The sequence below is a fragment of the Atta cephalotes genome (assembly GCF_000143395.1).
Source record: "Atta cephalotes unplaced genomic scaffold scaffold00030, whole genome shotgun sequence".
NCBI lineage: Eukaryota > Metazoa > Arthropoda > Insecta > Hymenoptera > Formicidae > Atta > Atta cephalotes.
Genome location: NW_012130094.1, coordinates 1,452,288 through 1,465,808, shown reverse-complemented (window position 1 = coordinate 1,465,808; position 13,521 = coordinate 1,452,288). Strand labels below are relative to the sequence as shown.

The 13,521-nt window shown below is 29.2% G+C and overlaps 3 protein-coding genes across 3 annotated transcripts in view; 1 reads left to right on the top strand and 2 right to left on the bottom strand.

Annotated features, from left to right (window-relative positions):
- Positions 1 to 9,083, top strand: part of LOC105620856 (bromodomain adjacent to zinc finger domain protein 1A) — an 11,241-nt gene extending 2,158 nt beyond the window's left edge. The window contains exons 2-14 of the mRNA XM_012202331.1: positions 1,825 to 1,963; positions 2,045 to 2,259; positions 2,347 to 2,554; positions 2,669 to 2,889; positions 2,975 to 3,648; positions 3,710 to 4,183; positions 4,776 to 5,269; positions 5,394 to 6,170; positions 6,253 to 6,470; positions 6,561 to 6,736; positions 6,911 to 7,024; positions 7,967 to 8,315; positions 8,891 to 9,083. Of these exons, the coding sequence (XP_012057721.1) occupies positions 1,825 to 1,963; positions 2,045 to 2,259; positions 2,347 to 2,554; positions 2,669 to 2,889; positions 2,975 to 3,648; positions 3,710 to 4,183; positions 4,776 to 5,269; positions 5,394 to 6,170; positions 6,253 to 6,470; positions 6,561 to 6,736; positions 6,911 to 7,024; positions 7,967 to 8,315; positions 8,891 to 9,083 (4,252 nt within the window). The remainder of the gene's footprint in view (positions 1 to 1,824; positions 1,964 to 2,044; positions 2,260 to 2,346; positions 2,555 to 2,668; positions 2,890 to 2,974; positions 3,649 to 3,709; positions 4,184 to 4,775; positions 5,270 to 5,393; positions 6,171 to 6,252; positions 6,471 to 6,560; positions 6,737 to 6,910; positions 7,025 to 7,966; positions 8,316 to 8,890) is intronic.
- A 1,024-nt stretch (positions 9,084 to 10,107) lies between these two features.
- On the bottom strand, positions 10,108 to 11,121 carry LOC105620855. The gene is made up of 3 exons (XM_012202329.1): positions 10,987 to 11,121; positions 10,374 to 10,545; positions 10,108 to 10,310 (listed from the first exon to the last, which is right to left on the bottom strand). The coding sequence occupies exons 2-3, from the start codon at positions 10,534 to 10,536 to the stop codon at positions 10,231 to 10,233; spliced, it is 243 nt and encodes an 80-aa protein (XP_012057719.1). The 5' UTR covers positions 10,537 to 10,545; positions 10,987 to 11,121; the 3' UTR covers positions 10,108 to 10,230.
- A 1,131-nt stretch (positions 11,122 to 12,252) lies between these two features.
- LOC105620854 (signal recognition particle receptor subunit alpha homolog) overlaps positions 12,253 to 13,521 on the bottom strand; it is a 5,687-nt gene continuing 4,418 nt past the window's right edge. The window contains exon 8 of the mRNA XM_012202328.1: positions 12,253 to 12,713. Within this exon, the coding sequence (XP_012057718.1) occupies positions 12,588 to 12,713 (126 nt within the window). The 3' untranslated portion in view covers positions 12,253 to 12,587. The remainder of the gene's footprint in view (positions 12,714 to 13,521) is intronic.

Here is a 13,521-nt window from a genome sequence, read left to right as displayed (position 1 = left end):
AATAATAATATATATATATATATATATATATATATATATATATATATACATACACATTATAATTAGTGTATCTGCATACATTTATTATAATTATATGACAAAATGTAATATATAATTAATAGTATTATTTAGTTTGCCAATAACTTTCTGCACCTTATGAGGTACTATTGCAGATGCGTTAAGTGATTTAACACAACATTTTTAACGATTTAATCTTATTCTTGAGACCGAGACCATTACATGCGAGAAAATAGCTATGAAATAAGGAGTAGAAACACATTTCAATTTAAATGATACATTTCAATTTAAAATGCTCTCGACAGCACAAGTCTGTAGTCAGTATTCATAGTTGATTTAAGACTATAGCATAGTTTTAAACTGTCATAAACCAATCACTTAGCATTTTAACATGTTATTTATAATAATCTTGAAATAAGAACAGATTATGAATACTGACCTATGAAATATGAAAGAGAAAGAGAAAGAGAAATTGTGATTTTGAGAGAATCAACCAAAGCACGAATTTTAAATGAAGTGTCTGTTAAAAAAATAAAATGATTTGATTCTTTAAAAGATGCGAAGAACGGTGAGGTAAGGCGAAATGCGAGGCATAGTATTTACATAAAAATTTAGATTGTTTATATTGTTTTGATATGTAATAAGATGAATGACGAGATACCAGATTATATAAAAGCATGTTAGTCTTTCCGCTCATAGGTCAGACAAAAAAGATTGATAATTTTGTTTGTAATGTTAACATGAAGTATCGATGTTTTTTACTCAATAAAAAGACCAAGCGAATAAATTATTATAAAAATAAAGTGATGGAAAACCAAATATTTCGAAAATCAGTATGAAGGATACAATTATTAAAAAGTCAAACAATTTTAGAATTTTTTTACAAAAAAATATAATATTTATATAACTGTTTAATACTACTAGTGTTAAAATATTACTCGATAAGTTTTAATTGTCGGTTATGTTAATCAGAATTTGGTCAAAGTTAATTTGGCCTAAAATTATATTCAAAAATTATATTTGATTTTGTATTAAATTTTCTTCTCTTTTTTTTTTGAAACTGCGATAATGTTTAAATATTGAAACAATAAAAAATGAGAAAACGTGATTAAACTAATGGTGAACAGAATTGGAAAATTTTTAATGTTCGCTTCTTATGCATCTATAATTGCTGCATTATGTTGACACTTTTATTAATATTTTTTTTTAATAAATTTTTGAAAACATTTAATATTATAATATTTTTATAATATTATTATTAACATTTTTTGTAATTTGCTGATATGTTCTATCCGATCGAATAGAAACATTCTGATTGATGTTAAGAATTATATTTATATCATTCGAATTAACATCGTATTATATATAAGGAAATTATATATAAGGAAATTAATTATTGTTTCTTGTTAAAAAATATCTATTATATTTTAGATATCATTAAGTAAATTCGTAATCAAGTTTTTTACACTGCTAATTTATAAATTAAATGCATTTTTATGTCATATTAGTTGTTATGTACTCATTTAAATATAATTTCTATATAATTGCTTTCAGTATGTAATAAGACTGTTTATAAATTCTATATAAGTAATTTACAGTTTTATTAACATGTTCCGTGTTGTGCCAATTTTAAATAACTTGTCATCATTTTTTTGTATTTATTATATTTGTTAGATTTCGTAATGATTAAAAAATTACAAAAATTTAATATAAAGAAGATCTAATGTATATATATATATACACACATGTACACATGCGCGCGTGTATATAAGTTGTATTGCAATAAACATATATTTTCTATTACAGTGAATTTTGCGAGCGAATTATCTTATGCAATTCCCTTATATGGTCGTGTAGCATCACGGGTAAAACTAATATGACTTTTGAAGAAGCTTTACAATGCGAAGAAAATGCAAAGAGAAGCTTGAAAGAATTTCCAATGGAGGTATAATATAATTTTATATAATCTATATTGTATTAATATGTATATTCTTGTAAAACAATCTTATTTCACATTTTTTTTTAGCTAAGAATCCCTATACTATATCTTGCTAGCAAAACAAATAGATCATCTTTCAACGAGATGATTGAAGATGTTTACCAATTTGCGAGAGATCGTTATTTTGTAGGAGAAATGGTAGAGGCTAGTTTTACTGAAGATGCTTGGTGTAACTGTCACATTCTTCAAGTTATCGTACCTACAGAACAGCAAATTAAGGAATATATGAATGAAAATGGCAGGTAAATAATTTAATTCAATTCTGTTAAACTATTTTATTAATTTTTTAAATTAAATGTCTATTTTATTTTGTGCTGTTATTTCATAAGTCTACAAGAACATTATTATCATCCACCAGCGAAGTTATTTCGCTATGAAGTAGAGCAATTAGATTCGGGAGATTCTGACATTAGCCAGATAATGATAGTAGAAGCATCTCAGGTCAGAAGACGAAAACAACATTACAGCAGAGATCGTAATAAGATATTTCTTCGTCAACTCTCTGAACAAAATGATAATGGTATATGGGTCGTCAAGGTTAATATAAAATTGTTAATATAAAATTATAATCTTAATATAAAATTATATTTGAAGAGGTGAGAGATATTTTTGCGTTCTTGTAATATTACTTTTTATTATATCGTTATATAGGAAAGCGTTTTGGAAAAATACGGGATTAGTAAAGTACGTTTTGATACTATATTTGCTGGAACACTCCCAGATTTTACAGTACGTATAAAAAAATCCGTTAAGCAAAAACAAGAATGTATAGATAAATTTCTTACCTCGAATGTATCGAAACCAAAAATGGAGAAAATGGATCCTTTGAAAAAAATGAATGATACTGGTATGAAGAAATATCGGAAGCCAAGGTAAAAGTTGTTTGTTAAAGTTTTATTAAAAGTTTTCTACATTTAATATATTTTTTTAATATCTCTGAAATATTTTTATTAATAGAATGAATGGTAAATTCAAAGAAGAACTTAAAGCAAAAGCCTTGGAAGAGAAAGCGAAACGTAAAGAAGAAAGAGCGTTAAAAAGCGAGTATAAAAAGGAGAAAAAACAAAAGTTAGCGGCTTTAGCTGCATATATGAAACAATGGAACAAACCAAGAGAAGATCTTGAGTGTGAAGATCTTAGTCCTATTCCTGAATCCACTGTTATTAAGTGCAACGTACCAAACGAGAAATTCGGAGATTTTGTTATGATTTCGGAATTTCTTGATTTTTTTAATGAAGAATTAGAGGTGCCTGTATATTTTTCGGGAGGTTTTAATTTGGAATTATTAGAGAAGGCATTATTGACCAAAGAAGCATCCGGTCCTTGGAGTGATCTTTTACAACTATTATTGTCAAATATATTTAAATACCAAGCTGGAGAGGATAATGAGATTGATGCACAAGCACCTACTTTGTTGGATGACATTAGTTCTTATGAAGATGCATCATCGATGGCAAAAGCCATTAAACTCGCTACAATGGCTTCTAGGTGGTGCCCCACTTATCAAGGATGTAAATTATCAGAACTTACATTAGATCATGTAACTCTAAGTGAGATTTTGAGGCAACATTTATTAAGTTCTGGAGGACGCATAAGCGAAGCCGCTTCGAAATGGCGATATTCTCAAAAAGGTATGTATAATTTGTGTTTGATATTATACTTAATATATTTTCTATAAAAACATTGTTGTAGGTGGTTATACAAATTTTGATGAACCAGCTCTTCTTTTGAGGTTAAATGAAGGTTATCTTTTGCGATTGTTGGGTCATCGAAATGTCTGCGAGCTTGAGTTAGATGACAAAATAAAGATCGTCACATGTTTGATCAATCAGTTGCTTACGTTCGCATCAATACGAGATGCAATTGAGGAGCGATATGATAAATTGCATCAAGCAAGAAGAGAATTAAAGTTGTTCTTGCTTGCTGAACAGAAAAAAGAAAAGGAAGAGAAAGAAAAAATGCGAGAACGCGAGAAGGAAGGAAAACTTGAAGAAGAAGAACCGAAACTGAAAAAGATAAACCGTGGTAATTATGAGGAAGAAAAGAAAAAAGAATATGAAAATAAACTAAAGGAACTGCAACAAGCATCAAGGGATGACAAGATGATGATTTACTTGGGTGCAGATCGAGCTCATCGAAGATATTGGAGATTTATATCTATACCAGGTATATTTTACATTGTTGTAATCTATCAAATATTGAATACCCAAATCTGAGAGAAAAGATTCAATATTTTATTTTCTTATTAACTCTACATGTAATTAAATATATATTACTTTGAATTTAAAATTTATTTTGTATTATTTTTTCTTTTATATCATTGCATTTATTTGATTATGCGTTAATAATCATTATAATTCGGAAAATATATAAAATATAGTGCAGTATGATAATAACTTATTATAAAAAATTATTTTAAAAAATAATTAAATTTTTTTATTAATTTTCTAATTTTTAGTATATACAGAATTTTTTAAGCTTCACAAGTATATAGAAGCTATGTGTTTTGTAGATTATCTCCGTGTCTATATTCATTCTTGGAATGCTAACATTTTATGAACGTTGCAGTTTACTTCATCAGGGTGAGGAGTTGTCTGATATCTGTTATCAGATTGTTATGTATCAGAATGCTCTTCGCCCTGGGCTTTTTTTTAACGAAACACATAGCTTCTACATGTTTAGAATTTTTGATAAAAATTTATAATATTTTTTATATAAAAATTATTTTAATTAATTTTTCTCGATTTTTTAATTATAGGATTATTTGTGGAAAATGATGAACGTTGGCCTGGAAATTGTCTTCCTGAAGGTACTCCACATCATCCAGAGTTGCAAGACAAGGAAGCAACCTATGCATATTTAAAAAATAAATTTGAAGATGAATTTAGTGACAAAGAAAATAGTTTCAAAAAACTAAAGAAATCACCTAAAAAACTTTTATCCATGGATAAAAATGGTGTTAAATCGCCACGGAAAGAATCAAGTCCTCGAAAGGAATTTAAACAAGATCTTACCAATATTAAAAGAAATTTAGTACTATGTACAGGAGATAAAGATTGTCCTGTTCATTGCAAAAGATCACTAGTAAAATGGAGCTTTTACGGAGATCAAAAGGATATTCAAGCATTAATAGATAGTTTAAGTACAAGAGGTGTCAGGGAAAGTGAACTTAGACATAATCTTTTACAAGAGATGGACAATTTGCTTCTCGTTATTGATGAATGTCCTAAATATAGACTAAATCCTGAAGTTGTAAGTTCATTTTTGTATAGTTTATTAAAGTTTAGTTTATTATATGTTATTTATATATACTATGTATATTATATATAAAATTATGCATGATTAAAGTAGTATGGAAAATAATTGTTGTATGTAGTTTTCAGATTTCAATAAAGGACAAGTCAACAAAATAGTTAAGAAAAATAAATATGAAAATGCGAACTTGAACTTTCCTCCTGACATGTCTATCAACGACGTAATGGAATTAACTTTGAGAGATCATATTTTGGACTTCGAAGACAAAATTAATGCAGGTTGTCTAGGATGTCTTAAAATTATTGATCGTATTGTCTGGAGGAATGCGATCAATCAGAGAGGTTACGACAAACAGTGTGACAAATTAATGTGCGCCGGTAGTGAGATAGATATAGATGCACCACCTAATGCTCTTATAGACAAGATAAAGAATGAGTTTAAACATAGTAGACCCGGTACCCCCGATTCTGAGGTTGGAAGTATTAGCATAAGGACTTATAAGGATCCAGGAATGTACTTAGGTTTACCTGGTGACGATGAAATGATGCCCGACCAAAGGCAACAAGCGACTATCAAACAATTAGCTTGTTCCATTTTGCAATTATCTCACGCTATAGAACAGAGGTACTTACAGAGACCACTAGGGCCCGATCAAAAGGACAAAAAATGGTCGGGCGAAGAGGCACGAGAGAGATGGGAACAATCATTGATAGCATCTACAAACTGGTCACAATTGTTTGTTCACTTAAGTACTTTGCACAATAGCGTCGCGTGGGACAGAAGCGCGTTAAACGCTCAGTGTCGTATATGTCGAAGGCGTAGGGATGCGGAGAATATGTTGCTTTGTGATGGATGCAATAGGGGACACCATCTTTATTGTCTAAAACCAAAACTTACTGTAATAAATAAGTTCATTATATTGATACTTCCACAATGATTGACTGAACTATCATCATATTATTGTTATTTCTTATATGTAGGCTGTACCAGCAGGAGATTGGTTTTGTACAGCATGCAAACCACCGGAAATAAAACTCAAAGAAAAGACTCAAAAGCGGAAAAGATTCGAAGATGAGATCGAAGAAGAGACGATGTTAACCAAAGAGACGCGACAAAATCGCGCGAAGCGCAAACCGCATAGTGATGACGAAGGTGACCAAGAGAGTGATGATGAAGATGATGAAAGTGAAGAAGACATGTAAGTTATCTTTCCATAGCATTAAAATTTTACATTAATATTCCTATAGCTTAATATTTCTAATTTATTTGCTTTCTTCTGTCGTTTTAGAAATATACGATTAGAAAACTTATGCGCATCATGTAAAAATGGTGGAAAATTGATTGCTTGTGACACATGTCCAAATCGTTTTCACTTAGAATGCGTAGAACCGCCATTGTTGAGAGCTCCTAGAGGCAGATGGTCTTGCACCATATGCAAGAATAAAAAAAAGAACACAATAAAAGGTAATGAAGAAATAATAACGGAACAATATACGGACGGAAATGTCTTAAGGATTTATTCTTCTGTTATAACTATAAAGAAAAAAAGTTTCTGCGTTTAACGTAGATGAAATTATTAGACAAGTTGATAAAATATTATAAAAAAAAGCTTTCTTAGCGTTAAAATTATGTTGATAGTGAGGGGGCATGAAAGAGAAAGAAACAAGGAGAGGCTGTGCGCAGCAGCAGCACGCTCTCGCATCCATGGCTTTGCTAAGAGCCTCCTCACTACTGAATCTACAGACTGGGACGGTCTGTATTGTATTCCTTTTGTTTTGTGTTTATATATATATGTATATATGTGTAGCATCTTCATGGCCAAATTTTGCATCTTCATTTTTTTCTTTTTTAAAAAGCACCGCACATTAAAAGAGACCAATTATTCATCATTAACATAATGAACAATTTATAATTTTTATTTTGAGACTTATGAACCTAACCAAATAATGAATTTACTATAACCAAATAATGAATTTATTATAAATTATTTACTATAAATCTTTTTCCGACATTTTATTTTTAATTATTTTTTTTAATGTTTATATCAGATTATGTATTATTATTTACGTTTTCGAAATTATTTCTCTTTCGTTAATATATCTGGACATCAGGAAAATCAAATAATATAATATTCCTTGAAGCCTGATACTACTATTATTGGATTTATTAATAAATTTGGTAAATACTCTAGATTTATATTAATATAAATTTGGACTAATATTTTACAATATCGATTTATTTATCGATAAAATGTATAAGTCTTATACATTTGGCATATAATATTTTCATAATTGAATATTTTAATTTGAAATAACTTGGCACAATATATGCACACATGCACACATACATATAATTCTTGTTTTGACTTCTGAGTAAAATTTATGGACTTTGGAACTATCTCAAGTACAAACGGCGACTACGAGACATTAGATAAATTCTTAGGACTTATTAGGGAACAGATCCTAACATAGCATTACATAAATGCTTGATTTGCATTTCATGTAAATCCTATATTGTATCATCTTGGTAATAAGATCGTAAGCTATTGCTATTCCATATATATATATATCACATAAATATCATCGATAGAACTAGATTTTTAGTTTTTAATGTAGTCTTCAAGTAATTAGTAAATAATTTCAAATTGAAATGACAAAAACGTGATATGCTAATATAAAAATTGTTAATGTACAGATAGCAGTACATCGGATGACACTGAACCGAGACAAACGCGGCGTGCAACTAAAAGAGCCGCCGAAATTGAACAAGGAGACAAGAATTCCATTAAGGGATCTATGAGTAGATTGCAAGAATTATTGGCTGAAATCTGGCATCACAGAGATTCGTGGCCATTTTTATCACCTGTTAGAAAGGATGAGGTTCCAGATTATCACGATATCATTTCTAATCCGATGGACTTTGGAACTATCAAGTACAAACTCGGTAACGACGACTACGAGACATTAGATAAATTCTTTAGCGATTGCCAGTTGGTTTTTGAAAACTGTGGATTGTATAACAAAGAACATAGTACTGTGTACAAGTAGGTATCAACATTATCGTTATTTATTTTACGCAAGTTCGGATGCCAGAGATCAATTTTAATTAGAATTATTTCATGTATTTCTACATTATTAATGGTAACACATTGAATATGATTAACGTCGTATAATTATTATTAATAACAAAATAATAACATTTAATAATAAATTAACATCTTTATTATTTTTTATATTGTACGTATACTAATTTTTGACTTGATATATATATAAGTAAATTCTTAATAGAACTATTAAGTATGATTCGAATTAGGTCTGTAAAATATCATAAATCTAACAAAATATAACAAATATCAACAAAATTAGGGTTTATAATATTCGGTAAAATAACTATCTAATATAAAAAAGTAGCCTATGAATTATAGATAAATTAACTATTTTGTGATTGATCTTGATGGATGAATTCGATTTTTATCTTATAAAATTTGCGAACGTGTTAATTCATCTGTAATTTTAGTACAAGTAGAATTTTGCTGTTGTTGATGTAAATAATCTTTTGCCTCCGAACCAATTTGGAAATGTGCATATAAGAAACAAAGCTATGTCTTGTTAAAAATAGTTACGTGTATAGTGCAGGGATGCGATTACGCAAGTACTTTGAGAAACGCTGCAAAGAATTAGGCTTGAATTTCGAGGACGGATTTTTCCAAGAAGAAATCAGAAAGATTAAGAGGCCAAGATTGAGCAGCGATGTCGAAGAAAACGATACGTCGGAAAGTGATGACGAAAGAGAAGTGCAGAAGAAAAGATAGAATAAAGATTAAATATACATTATATTTCATTACGATGCATACTCTTGAAATTTAAATCTAGAGCCGCTCATATTTTATATATTTTGAACTCAACATATATGTGGACTTGTATACCGACATTGAGCGGTTGAAAGATTCTGTATGTAGCTCAAGATACTTGTAAATTATATACTTTGATTCTTTCAACAAAGTAATATAAAATTACACTGATAAAAAAATTGACGGAATAGTACAATTATGATGAATTATGAGAATTGATTTTACATAATTATTAATGCAAATATAATACGAAAAAAATTGTTTTTTTTTCTGGTCGATTTTTTTGAGGCTTCTTGTAATAAAGACGTACACACAGTATTATTTGCAGGAATACATATAGCTGCACATATACTTTTAGATGCATCATGCATTCAGAGCATTTCAAAATAATGACATACAACTCATTAGTTTCCATTTGCTTCAATCAGTACAAGAATTGCACTATTTTCTCTATAAATGTAAACGGAAGATATGCTTGACATATTCTCGCATCGATCAATTTTATTTATTATTTTAGTATTAATCATATAAAGCGGCAATTTATATATACTCATTGCCGTAGTTATTAAGAATCGCGTAAGTGTATACATGGTAAGTCACACTATAATTTTGTTTTTCTCGAGATCGTCTGTCCGCGAGCTTTAATAATAGAACACGAGCACAGCTTTCAAAAAAAAGTTTTAGAAACAGCGTTTATAAAAATTTACGTTTGTAGATTCAGACAATAAAATTGGATACTTTTGTACTGCGTGTTCTGTGATTGTTATGTATTGAAGCATTGTCATTAATATTATGTAAATTTCTTTTTTTTACAATACTTATTTTTTGGATATTTAGTTTATTTTTAAAACAGTTTTCAAATTTTTAGGATAGATGTATATGTCAAAATTTCTTGTATTATGTAATCACAAAAATGCGTTCTTTTTAGTCATGTATATTTTATACGATTATTTTAATAATTAAACTTTCAAATAGATTTTTTTTATAATTCCCTTGTGTCTCCATAATTTATTTCACATATGCAATTACAGATTTATTTGTTCTAGTTAGAGAATGACTAAGTTTTTTTCTTACATATGTTCATTTTTGACTCTATTATATTTCTACTTCAATGATGGCCGTCTGGAGTGCCATAGAACATTTCGTGATGGATTTTCTCCCATTTTGCAACATTCTCAGGAGAATATGCTGGAAATAAAAACGCAGTAAATGAAACATATTCTAAATCAATGTCGAGACAAGCTTACTTACATAATTTTTGAATTTTATAGAATATGGGCAGGCATACGAGTGTGCCTATGATATAATATTTGTATAGCCAACTATACTGTATGTAATATTTGTATGGAAAGTTAGCAATCTTTGCAGTTAAGGTATATGGATACTTCACAGGTCGATATGTACCTTGCGACATGTCGATTGTCTATAACAAACGAATTATCTTACAATTAACTTATTTACGTAAACGACAATAGTAATATATTACAAAAGATTTGTGTGAAAAATCTCAGTATAATTGCAAGAAAACTAAGTATTAAAGTTTATCCAGTACACCCAGGTGTAGGTATCCAAGCACAGGTTATTTTGCACAGATAACCTATAAAATTATAGAAAGGTTTCTTTTCGTTATAATTTTTTTTCAAATCAGACATGAATAGAAATTACACATGATTCATATCATTAGTGCGAATAAAATGAGTTTGAAATAGTACGATTTATATACTGACAATTCTGATCTTCGAAAAAAGAAAATGACGTCATTTAGAAATTACTTATAAAAATTGTCGCTAAATTAAATATTAAAAAGAAATGATTAGTGTACACTTCATGCTTTTTTAACTTCATACAATTTCAAATTACTCACTCTTTCGGATTTATAATATGTGGCAATTATGTGGAATTATGTAATATATTTAGAAGAGATTCCTAAAGATTTTCCAAATCGCAAACGGATATCCGATAAACGAGATAAATGGATATAACGATATTCACATAACGCAGAGAATTCAACTATCCAAACTAAAGTTACTAGATGTATGGAAACTATGGTCCATTTGATATTATATATTAAATGCTTCAAGCATTTTTGATTGGCCAGTTAGTAAAATTCTTTCTTCCAATTGGTCAATAAAATGCTTCGAAGCATTTATAGAATCAAGTGGATCGCACTCAAAAATTAAGGACTGCTCAGAATTGATAGTTCTTGATAAGCCGGCACACGATGCATGTTTTCCTGCTGGATTACTAGCTGGATTAGAATCTTGCCACCGTATTGGCTGCGATACTGATACTGACAGCACCGCAGTCAATACAGTGGCAAGATTCTAATCTATCTAGCAATCCAGTAAGAAAACAAGCGTCATGTGCCGCAGACTTTAGGAACAGAAAATAGGAATTTTAATCTATCAGAAACCTATATTGTGGAATATAGTTTCTGATAGGTTGAAATTCATAGATCCAATTTTTCATTATCTGGTTACTGTGATTAGGTTTAATCTGATGTTTTATCCAATGGGTTTCATTTATTACGTTTATACGCCATCTTTTTCGGGTTTAATACATCCATATTTATGAAACTGGTCAATCACAGTTATTCTATTCTTTAAAGGAATAGTTATGATTAATTTCGTAACTATGGATGTAAATCTGCTGTATAAACACAGTCTGTGGCTTCAGCAGAACAACAGTTTTACAGTTTTCGTTTTATGATGTGTCTGTTGATAGAGAGAGAGAGAGAGAGAGAGAGGATAGAGAGATCTTCTAGATCTCAAAGTATAATCCAATCAGTGTGAAGAAAATTTCTAATAATTGCAAAATACAGCAAGACCAATGCTGCGTTCAGCAGCTTTGCAACTGTATAAAATTCTTTGATATGATTGCCCTTAGTTCCTTATTAGATCTAAATGTATAAACCAATCATATTCAACAATTTTATAACAGTTGCTAAACTGTTTTTTTTTGCTGAACGCAGTCAATCATATTAAAGAATTTTACAACAGTTGCAAAACAATTTTTTCTACTGAACGCAACCATTCTAACAAGCGCATTAAAGTGAGGATGATAGAAGCATGTTGGATATGCAACGCGAATAAACTTTCAACAAATGTATTCTCGTGGAATAAAAATTTACTTCTAAACTGTGAAATATTCAACTTTATTTAAGAAATCCAATCATTCGCAATAATTTAACACATCATCAACTGAAAATGCCTTTTTCTCTTTTTCTTGTTTTTTTTGTTTTCGTAACAACAGCATGATTCATCGTCCTTGATTCATCGATTTTCATATTTATTCAACAGATTATTCGTTCTTAATTTTTTAGTCATCATTTAATAGTTTAGTCAAACAATAAATTAGTTCTGAACATAATACAAAACTTCAACTGTAACATCAATGTATAATAAAGTTTAAATGAAATCTATATATTGCAGAATGCCTGCAATATAAAAGTTTGCTTATCATTTTTCATTTCATTAAAGCGTGTACCACCGCTTTGGCATTCAATGATTTCAGGTCAGTGTAAGTTTGACCAGTTCCAACAAAAACAATAGGTTGACCAGTGATGTATGTCATTGTAATAGCTGCGCCAACCTGCAAATAATATTCATGAGAAAATGTTGTAAATGATACACAATAGTAAAAAAAATAATAGATATTATAGAGGAAAATATATTTTATACATAAGGTATCCAAGAATGGGATCACCAAATATTTCGTGCGCAAGTAGACCGAGTTCTCTATTATTTTGCAATTTTCGCAATAGTTAACAAGATATTAATAACTAAAAATCGCCAAATATTTTTAAATAATTTTTTACTTAAGTATTATCTATTAATTTTACAGAAAAACATCAGGACAAAAATTATTTAGTTTCTTTTTATAGAGCGCTAAAATTTTTTCAGAATTTTCTATCAACTTTTTAATATTGCATTTTCTTGGCGCATTATTTTTACTTTTATTATATATATATATACTTTTATTATATATACTTTTATTAATACGAGAAAATATGATACTAAAAAATTCTGAAAAAGTTCTCAGAATTCTACGAGAGAAAAATAAATAATTTTTATCTCTTGCTGTTTTTCTGTAAAGTTGATAGTATTTGAGTAAAAAATTATTGAAAATCAATATTCGAAGAATTTTAAGTAATTAATATCTTGTTAATAATTAATAACTATTGCGAAATAGTAGAAAACTTTTCCATTTAGTTTAATCCGCTCTGCCTGTACACAAAATATTTGGCGATTATTCTGGAACATCCTGTATATATGTATATGTGATTTATTATTATATGTAAAATACAATAATTGGTGTGTGTGTGTGTGTGTGTGTGTGTGTGTGTGTGTGTGTGTGTGTGTGTGTGTGTGTGTGTGTGTGTGTGTGTGTGTGTGTGTGT